The sequence below is a fragment of the Exserohilum turcica genome (assembly GCF_000359705.1).
Source record: "Exserohilum turcica Et28A unplaced genomic scaffold SETTUscaffold_3, whole genome shotgun sequence".
NCBI classification, from domain to species: domain Eukaryota; kingdom Fungi; phylum Ascomycota; class Dothideomycetes; order Pleosporales; family Pleosporaceae; genus Exserohilum; species Exserohilum turcicum.
This window is the reverse complement of record NW_007360136.1, coordinates 2,493,464-2,502,316: the sequence shown is the minus strand read 5'-3', so window position 1 is coordinate 2,502,316 and position 8,853 is coordinate 2,493,464. Positions and strand designations below refer to the sequence as shown.

The window sequence follows — 8,853 nt, the reverse complement described above, 5'->3', positions numbered from 1 at the left end:
CGGAAATGACTTGATTTTATGTGTGTGTGCGGGCGGGTGATTGGGTGGGTGTGTTTTTTTTCCCCATGGTTTAAGGGTTTGCGGCTTATCTTCATGCGTCGACTGGCATTCGTGCATGGCCTGTGTGGTCTGGGCGCTCCCCCCCCCCCGTGCGCGTTTTCCTCAAACTGCAACACTTGCTGGGCTGGCGGGCTTATTCTCGGCCGTATGGGTGGATAAGTCTTACAAATGGCAATACTCCCGTTGCTCGAGTGTTCAGCTTGCTGGGTTGAGAGCAAGGTCGGGTAGAGCCAGGTTGGGTAGAGCCAGGTCGGGTAAACCAAGGGGGGTATCCATTGCACTACTGACAAGCATTGTATCGTACAGCAAACGCTCCATCTCGTCACAAAAGCGAGGTAGCAGTTAAACTCTTCTTCATCCTATCTTAAACACCGCTATCAGAGTAGCGTGACTGTCATGCGCATACTAGCATTAATCTCTTAGCGGCTCGCGACGCTAGCTCTCCTCGCCTCGAGTACAGCATCCTCATGCGTAGGAGGTCCCTCGTAGTTTTTCTTGCCCCAGACAAAGTACCAGATGGTTGAAACAATAACGACGGCAGCAAGGACGACGGAAGCGTAGTTCATAGTGGACGGCGTGACGTTGCGGAAAGTAGGCATGCAGAAGAGGGGAGTTGCGAGCGCGGACCAGGCTGTTGGGTTGATTAGTTATTACCAGACTATGTGCAAGTGTAGCGAAAAAACTTACCAAGGGCAATGACATTGCAAAAAGTACCCAGGACTCCGAGATGGAATTCACCATCCTTGACTTGCTTGCGGCCAGTGAGGAGCGAGACCAAGATGGGTGCAGCATAGCTCAATGTCAAGCAAATAACACCAACACCAGAAAAGGCGTTGAAAGCGGCGGCAGCACCAAAGTAGATGAGACCAAGGGCAATTTGGATAACCATGCTGAGCATCATAGCGTTCAGCGGCACGTCAAGCTTGGTGTTGACAGTTCTCCATAGCTTGTAGCCAGGGATAGCGCCGTCACGGGAAAAGGCCCAGGTAGCACGAGACGCAGCAGTTGTGCATCCAATACCACAGAGCAAGCCCAGGACAAGGAGAGGAACAAGCAGGCCAATAGCGCCGCCAGAAGAGCCTACTGCGTCCTTGATGATGACAGGAACAGGCTGACCCGAAGCCAAAGCCGCAAGGGTGGCCTGGTCGGGCAGGACGAAGACGAGGGGGATGAGGAAGACAAGGCCACAGATGGTGTTCAAGGCGACAGTGGCAACCATGGCCTTGGGGACCTGCGTTGCTGGCTCTCTGACTTCTTCGCACATTCTGTGTCAATTGTTAGCATTGGAGCAACACGGGGCGGGAGGTACTGCATAGGGAAAATGGGCATGTCGCAATGGAACGTGGGCTGCCTGGGAGAGTCGCATGGGACATGTTGCTTGGGACGCGTCGCTTGGCTATGTGCATTGGGCAAGGAAATCTGCTAAAGTTGCTTGGGCAGAAAAAGGGGAGGCTCACGAGATGATCATTCCGGTCGATGAAGTTGCGTAGGCTGCGTGCAGGAGTCCGACCATGAAAGACCATCCAGGGACCCATCCGGAGTTGGAGGGATCGAATTCAGTAAAGACGTATTCGGCGCTTCGGCGACCATTCTTTGCAAGGGCAAGGACGCATACGATAATGGCAATCACACCAGCAAAGGTCCAGAAAATGGCAAACGTCTGTCCACGGGTGAGCAATGCATAGCAGCAAGCGAGCTTCAGGGCAATCTTACATCGAGCCAGGGCAGGATCTTGTTGCCAAAGGCAGACACGGCGTTGCAGAGGAGAGTAATGGCAAGGAAGATGAGGAAGACCTGGTAGGCCGAGCCTTCCAAGATGCCGACACCGGGTGCGGATTCGTAGACATTGACACAGGCGACCAGGAAGAGAGCGGTAGCAAAGTTGACCGAGAGAGTAATGGTAATGTTGCCAACTACAAAACACCAGCCACAGATCCACGAGGCGATTTTGCGGTAGGCGGGAGGCGTAATCATAAACGTCTGGTAGTAGACGCCGCCGCTGGTGGGGTACACACTGGTAATCTCGCCCAGCGAGGCGGCCACGGCGAGGATAATGAGCGATATGGCGAGCCAGCCCCAGATGATGGTGGTGGGACCGCCTCCGACTATGGGGTAGTAGAGGGTTGTTGCCAGACCGTAGGGGACCGAGGCCAGCACAAACGACATGAAGGCGACCTGGAGAGTGGATCGTGAGCGCACCAACTCGGCCTTGTAGCCCATGGCGGCCAAGAGGCCGTCTGGATTGCTGGGGTCGGCGACATCGTCTCCCGAGCCCGAGTAGGTGTTGCCCAACTTGGCGTCCTTCTCGACGCCGCCGGTGCGCAGGACGTGGCCATGGTCGGCGGCGTAGGCGTCAGACTGGGTGCCGTAGCGGTAGTCCGACATGAGGGGCGTGTTGCTGTCGTCGGTAGAGCGGGAGCGGGAGCCTGGAGGAGAGACGGGCCTTGGCAATGGTCGTAAAACAAAACTCTGTGGCATGCTCTCGACAGCGGATCAGCGCAGGCTTTGAAGGGCTGCAGAGGCACGTCAGTCGGCGCATGGTCCAGGGCGACTAGCCAGTTTGGCGATAAGGCCTGCCAGGCTACCCACCCATACCTGCCATGGGCAATGCGATGCCGAGCGTGCGATCCAATTGCTAGCACCACAGCCCCCGGATAGGGCTACCTTGCAGCGTTACCTGCGCCCCCCAAATCACCGAGCGCGTGGGAACCAGGCCCTGACACATGCGCGCGCCGCTCTCCGCCGCCGGGGGCCTGCGAGGATTTTTTTTTCTAGAAGTGGGCCAGAAGTTGGCGTGTTGGGAGCCGCCCCGGTGGTGAGCCGTGTCGCCGACGAGGGGGCCCTGGCGATGCAACGCCGCTGCTAAGTACGTACAAGTAGGTGTGCGTCGTGCGATCAGCACCGGGCGCGGCGTGGTTGAGCAGAGGCTTTGCAGCCGTCGGCGGCGGTGGATGAACGTGTGGGGTGAAGATGGTGATGGATGGCATTTGGCAGCCCAGCCCGCTGACGCCGCGTCGGGGCGGGCCAATAGGAGTTGCCGAGCCTGCCCGCCTCGGCTTATGCTCCATATTCATGGCAGCGATCCGGGGCCATGGTCGTGTGCTGCATCCGCGACACTCGCACTCGCACTCGCAGACGACGCTGGGACGGCATGGGGGGGGGGGTGCTGCGGTGGAGCAGGTGGGCGGGCGTGCAAGAGTGGTTCCATGCTGGCCTCGCTGACCACACCGCGCCCTACCGTGTCGGATGCGGTAAGTCGTCATGGCCGTTGACGTGTAGCTGTGGGCAGCGGGCGTCGTGTCTCGCGACCATAGCAGGAGAGCAGCAGCAGATATAAAACAGCACGCGCTGAGAGAGGCAGATGAGAAGGAGAGCGGAGAGCTGAGAGCTGAGAGCTGAGCATCCCGCATCCGATCCAGCTCCCGCCTCGGTCCGGGGCCTGAACCAAGTACACGACGACTACCAGCAACGAATAGCGCTGCCGCCATGCATCACGAAATCGTCGCCCTCGAGAAGCAGCTTCAGCCGCTCCCCATTGACGGCTTTGGCCTGCCCGCGGGCACCACATACACGCTCACCGTCTACGAATCCACGCCCTCGCGCGAGCTGCTCCACGCGCGCATCCGCCATGCCACGATTGTGATTGTGACGACGGTCAGACTCGACGCCGAAACACTGCACCCCACCGTGACGCCCCATCTGCGCTACATAGCCGTCTCCGCCACAGGCACCGACCCCGTCGACCTCGACGCCTGCCGGGCCCGCCGCATTCGCGTAACAAACTGCCCAGGCGCCAATCTGGACGCCGTCTCGGAACATGCCCTGGGCGTCTACTTTGCCGCCAGGAGACGCACCGTCTTGCTCGACCGCGTAACGCGTGCCCAGCCGAGCGAGTGGAGGGACAAGGGCAGTGTCATTCACTGCATGCGTCTTCCCGACGGCACGCCCCCCGTCACGTGCTCCGACGAGGTCATGGGAATCATCGGCTACGGTGGCCTGGGTATGTGTCGCTCTCGTTCAGCCGGTCCGGTTTAGGATGCAAGATCCTCCGCTTATCATGTCGAATAACACCAGGCAAGAGAATAGCAGCATTGGGTCGCGCACTGGGCATGCGCGTGCTCGTGGCTAGTCGCAAGCCGCCAGCCATGCCCGTCTCCAGTGGCTTTGTCCCCACGCCCAGCACGTCCGATGATGGGCGCATTCCTTTTGACGAGGTGCTCCGCCAGTCCACCGTGCTTGTGCTGTCGCTGCCGCGAAATCCTGACACGCTCAACCTCATCTCCACACCAGAGCTGGCCCACATGAACCCATACACTGTCATCATAAACATCGCGCGGGGCGGCATTGTACATGAAGCCGCTGTTGTGCAGGCCCTGCGGGAGAGGCGCATATCGGGCTATGCTACCGACGTCTTCCAAGTGGAGCCTGCTGGTGGGCCCCAAGATAGTCCGTTGCTCGAGGAAGATACAAAGGGCCTCAACATCACCATGAGCCCGCACGTCGCCTGGTTCGCGCAAAGAACGATCAAAAACCTGGGAGATATTCTGAAGGCGACGGTGCAAGGGTGGGTCAGCGGCCAGGAAATCAACGTCATCGTGTAGCTCCATGCAGACCTGGTGGCGAGTCGAAGCTGTCGAGTAACGCCTGTGATAGCCACCTTTCGGGAATGGCGGCTTTTGGAAAAGTTGTGTCTCCGATACGGCGGTCCGGCAGTGTTGCGGAAGCGTTGCTCGATGAGAGTGGGTATAAAGAGGGCCCCTATCTCGGTCTATAGCTCGGAAATATTAAGTACACTGCTTGCATCATTCGACACTGCTAAGTGATAGCCAATGCTCAGATGGCATGGAGATGGAACGCTGGCCACGTTCAAGACGACTGACTCTGTGCGAGAGGTGCATCGACCAACGCAGAGAGTGCCTGGTTGCTGTACAACTCTGTCCACGAGTACATGCTGAGAAACAGGGCCACACTCCAACGTGGCTGATGTCGTGAGGGCCAAGGGCCTCGCCATCGTGGCGCCTTGGTGGTGAGGTCGTTGGGTGAGGAGTAAGCATCACGTGAGCGGTGATGAAACCCAAGGACCCCTGCTTGGCAGTCGCAAGGCAGCGGCGCATCGCCTCGGACCATCAGCAAACATCACGTCGGCGTCTCTACGCGTCAAAACATCCCCAATAGATCGTCCACACCCCCCTCGAGTCGCCAATCCCTCCCCCATCGCGCACTGCCAGATCTCGGTGGGCATCGCGCGCACCCTTGCGCCCGCCCTCTCTCCCCAGCAACTGCAAGCCCAACACCTGCCGTCGGCTCTGGTTCCCCCGGCGGAAAGCCCGTCCCACCGCCGCCCCACCGACATATTCACCTCCTCCAGCCCCCGTCACCACGAGCATGTCGGGCTCAGTCGCCGTTGCACGCCCGTCGCAACCTCCACGCTTGCGCCGGGAGTCTCAGAGGCCTGGAGTCACGCGTACCGCCACCCGCCAGTCCACCATGGAGGATGACGGCGCGAAGCAGGAAGAGGCCAGGAAATATGGTACGCGGCCTGCCCAAGTGCAGCGTAGGCATTGCAGCAACTAACATGTGGCCCAGTCTACACGCAGCAGGACATCCTGGCCAAGCACAAGGGCAAGCCCCCGTCCCTCCGTGTATACCTCCACCCGAAGCACTTCCGCCTCAACGACTCCCAGGAGACGCTGTCGTACGCTTCGCCGATGCGTGAGCTGCTCCAGGCCATCAAGGACAAGCAGGTGCCCCACAACATGGTGGAGGAGCTGTATGAGTTCAACACACCCTGGTACGACAACTGTCTCATTGTCGAGGTGCACGACTATCGCTCGACGGGCGTGAAGCCCAAGGACGATACCAACAGCACTGGCGAAGGGGGCACCAATGCCTTCTCGATCCACAACTACAACAACTTCATCACGCCATCTCCTTATGCGCCTTTTCCAGCCAACAAGCCCGACGCGAAGCCCACGCAAGCCCCGGCCCCGGCCAAGGAGGCAGAAGTCAAAGAGGACAAGGAGAACATGCCCGCCCCTGGCCAGAGCGGCACGCCTAACAAGCAATCAGGCCTGGGCAAGATCCGGACAGTCGTCTTGTTTCCGACGCCGCAGTCGCAATTGGCCGACATGCAGCTGTTGGCCACGACGCCCGTCCCAGACATGGCCGCCCTGAAGAGGCTGCAGGCCCAAGGCCGAGCTGCAGGCATGCCACCCACCCCGATGACTGCAGTACCCTCGACACCCGCCTTCTCGAATGGCCCCAGCCCGAAACGTCAAAAAATGGTCCTCGACGACAGCAATCTGCACGAGTTCGAGGCTGAAGTCTTGAATGCTACCTGTCCCCCGCTATATCTAGAGCCCACAAAGAGCTTTGGACAGTCGCTCGCGCTCATGGATGCTATAACGCACCCGAACAACAAGAACCCTGCGCCTCCACGCAAAACCCGCAAGAGGACGACTGCCGAATTGGCCGCCGACGAAGCTGAAGCCCAGGGTCTACAGCGCTTTATGCTGGCTGGTGATGAGTACCAAGGCATCATGACTGCCGCAGCCACAGGGAATGATGATAATGCAGTGCGTGCAGCTGCCAACTCGCAGACGTTTGCTCGTTTCAAGACCATTGCCAACATCAGGGCGAATCATGAAGAAAACGATCGACGGAAGAAGGAGGAGGACGCTCGTAACGCTCAGACCAAACGACAGGCGCAAATCGAGGCTGAAATTCAGAGGAAGAGAGAACTCGAGGCTAGACAGCAGGCTGAAGTTGCTGAGCGTCAACAAGCAGCCCTGCGGCAACAAGCGCAACATCAGGCTCAGCTCCAGCAAAACCAATTGCAACAGAACCAACTACAGCAGAACGAAGCCTTGCGGGCTGCTGCGGCAGCACAGCACCAAATGTCGACTGCGGCAGCATCGCAAGTCACCCAGACTCCGCAATCGGCAACGCAGTCTCAATTCTCGCCGACGGTACGCCAGCAAACGCCAATGGCCGCCTCGGCAGCCTCACCGCGGGTCGGTGGTCAAGCATCACATCCTATAGGTGGAACCCCTATGGTACCGTCGGCCTCCAACCAGGCTGTTAACAGCCCAGCTCGACCCCCATCTTCTGTCTCTCATCACCAAAACCAAATGGCCCGCTCAGTCAGCCAGCAACAGAATCCAAGCCGCACGAGTACACCGCACATTGTTCAGGGCACGCCGGTTATGAACCCATCCATGCCGAACCGCAACATGACACCGACGCCAAGCCGCATGAATCAAAATAGCCCGTCTATGGCGATTCAAGGCCAGACTCCAATGATGATGCAGACTCCCCAACCTGGCCAAAACATGACACTCGAAGCAATACAGCAGCTTCGCATGCAACAGATGCGGATGCAACACCTGCAGCAGCAGCAAGGTGGATCTCCGGGTAATCAGCAACAACAGATGCAGCAATTGGCATTCCAAAAGGCTGGGCAACACATTCAGCAGACTGGTGTCCCTCCCAACCAAAATCCTCAGGCCTATCGCCAGCAACTGGCACAGCATTATTTCCGCCAGTTGCAGCAGCAGCAGCAACAACAACAACAACAGCAACAGCAACAGCAGCAGAACCAACAACAGCAACAGCAAATGGGCATGCAAAACATGACGTCTCAAGGAGCACTGCCGCAGAACGGTATGCCTCAACAAGGCATGGCTTTTGCTAACATGAGTCTGCAACAAATGCGCTTGCGGTACCAGCAACAGAAAGCGACCGTCATGCAGAACTACAGCAACACCCAAAGCATCCCACCCCAAATCATGCAGCAAATGCAGCAGATGGAGTTGCAGATCAAGCAACGAGAACAGCGCGAGCAACAATCGCAGATGGCCCACATGCAAAACGGCATGGGCAATCAAATGAACGGCGGCCAGATGAGTGGCATGCAGAACGCGACGCCCAACAACCCGATGCAAATGCAACAGTATCAACAAATGCTGCAACAGCAACGGCAAGCAGCCGCCAACCAGAACCGAATTATGCAGATGCGACAGCAGGCCATGGCAAACGGTGGTCAGCTTCCACAGGGCATGATGGGCAACGTGAGCGCTATGAACGGCATGCAAAACACGATGCAGGGCATGAATATGGGCAACATGGGAAATGTCCAAGGCATGGGCATGGGGCAGATGGGGCAGATGAATGGTGGCATGGGCGGCATGCAAAACGGGCAGATGAACGGTGTCATGTCGGGCATGCAGGGTATGCAAGGCATGCAAGGGATGAGCCAAATGAATCAGATGAACCAGCAGCAAATGCAGCAGATGATGATGATGCGTCAAGCGCAGCAACAGGCGGCTCAGCGGATGGGGCAGCCTGGCGGTCAGCAAGGCGGGGACATGGGGTGGAATGGCTGATTGCTCTCATTCTACTTGGGGGTAACGTGGCCACGTCGCTCGGTCTCGTTTTGCCATATTGCTAGCATCCTGGAGAGGCTTCTCCTTATTCTTCTTCTTCTTCTCCTTCTTCTTCTTATTCTTCTTCTTCCTCTATCTCCTTTGGCGTTGTCAGGGAGCGCAGCCCAGGCATAGATGTCGACGGGAGAACAAAGGGTGTTTGGGAGCACATGTTGGGCGAAGAGAGAGAGAGAGAAAAAAAAAGTTGTTTCAAGATACCCCTGGTCTTGGGATGGGTTTCCAACCATGGAAATTATTTTGATTTACTTGATTGCATTGGGCCTGATGCCTTGTAGAGCTGCATATCTTGTCAAAGGACTATTATTATTATTTTTTGCATCCTCCAAGTAGTCATAACCATCCTCCACCA

The 8,853-nt window shown here is 57.7% G+C and overlaps 3 protein-coding genes across 3 annotated transcripts; 2 read left to right on the top strand and 1 right to left on the bottom strand.

Moving 5' to 3' along the window:
• Positions 1-186: 186 nt before the first annotated feature.
• SETTUDRAFT_163924 (uncharacterized protein) lies at positions 187-2,972 on the bottom strand. The gene is made up of 4 exons (XM_008029496.1): positions 1,774-2,972; positions 1,518-1,720; positions 748-1,325; positions 187-691 (listed from the first exon to the last, which is right to left on the bottom strand). The coding sequence occupies exons 1-4, from the start codon at positions 2,536-2,538 to the stop codon at positions 480-482; spliced, it is 1,758 nt and encodes a 585-aa protein (XP_008027687.1). The 5' UTR covers positions 2,539-2,972; the 3' UTR covers positions 187-479.
• A 255-nt stretch (positions 2,973-3,227) lies between these two features.
• On the top strand, positions 3,228-4,862 carry SETTUDRAFT_163922 (uncharacterized protein). Its single transcript, XM_008029495.1, has 2 exons — positions 3,228-4,060; positions 4,135-4,862. Exons 1-2 carry the CDS (start codon positions 3,547-3,549, stop codon positions 4,659-4,661), a joined length of 1,041 nt encoding a protein of 346 aa, XP_008027686.1. The 5' UTR covers positions 3,228-3,546; the 3' UTR covers positions 4,662-4,862.
• Positions 4,863-5,261: 399 nt separating this feature from the next.
• On the top strand, positions 5,262-8,852 carry SETTUDRAFT_172159 (uncharacterized protein). The gene is made up of 2 exons (XM_008029494.1): positions 5,262-5,590; positions 5,647-8,852. Exons 1-2 carry the CDS (start codon positions 5,446-5,448, stop codon positions 8,442-8,444), a joined length of 2,943 nt encoding a protein of 980 aa, XP_008027685.1. The 5' UTR covers positions 5,262-5,445; the 3' UTR covers positions 8,445-8,852.
• The last annotated feature ends 1 nt before the right edge of the window (position 8,853 follows it).

Excerpts from the sequence above, each read along its gene's own strand:
- SETTUDRAFT_172159 (XM_008029494.1), top strand. The coding sequence starts at position 5,446 with ATGTCGGGCTCAGTCGCCGTTGCACGCCCGTCGCAACCTCCACGCTTG. Across the intron at positions 5,591-5,646 it reads GGAAGAGGCCAGGAAATATG|TCTACACGCAGCAGGACATC; the intron begins GTACGCGGCCTG and ends CATGTGGCCCAG.
- SETTUDRAFT_163924 (XM_008029496.1), bottom strand. The coding sequence starts at position 2,538 with ATGCCACAGAGTTTTGTTTTACGACCATTGCCAAGGCCCGTCTCTCCT. Across the intron at positions 1,326-1,517 it reads TCGACCGGAATGATCATCTC|AATGTGCGAAGAAGTCAGAG; the intron begins GTGAGCCTCCCC and ends CAATTGACACAG. Across the intron at positions 692-747 it reads TTGCAATGTCATTGCCCTTG|CCTGGTCCGCGCTCGCAACT; the intron begins GTAAGTTTTTTC and ends TCAACCCAACAG.
- SETTUDRAFT_163922 (XM_008029495.1), top strand. The coding sequence starts at position 3,547 with ATGCATCACGAAATCGTCGCCCTCGAGAAGCAGCTTCAGCCGCTCCCC. Across the intron at positions 4,061-4,134 it reads CATCGGCTACGGTGGCCTGG|GCAAGAGAATAGCAGCATTG; the intron begins GTATGTGTCGCT and ends GAATAACACCAG.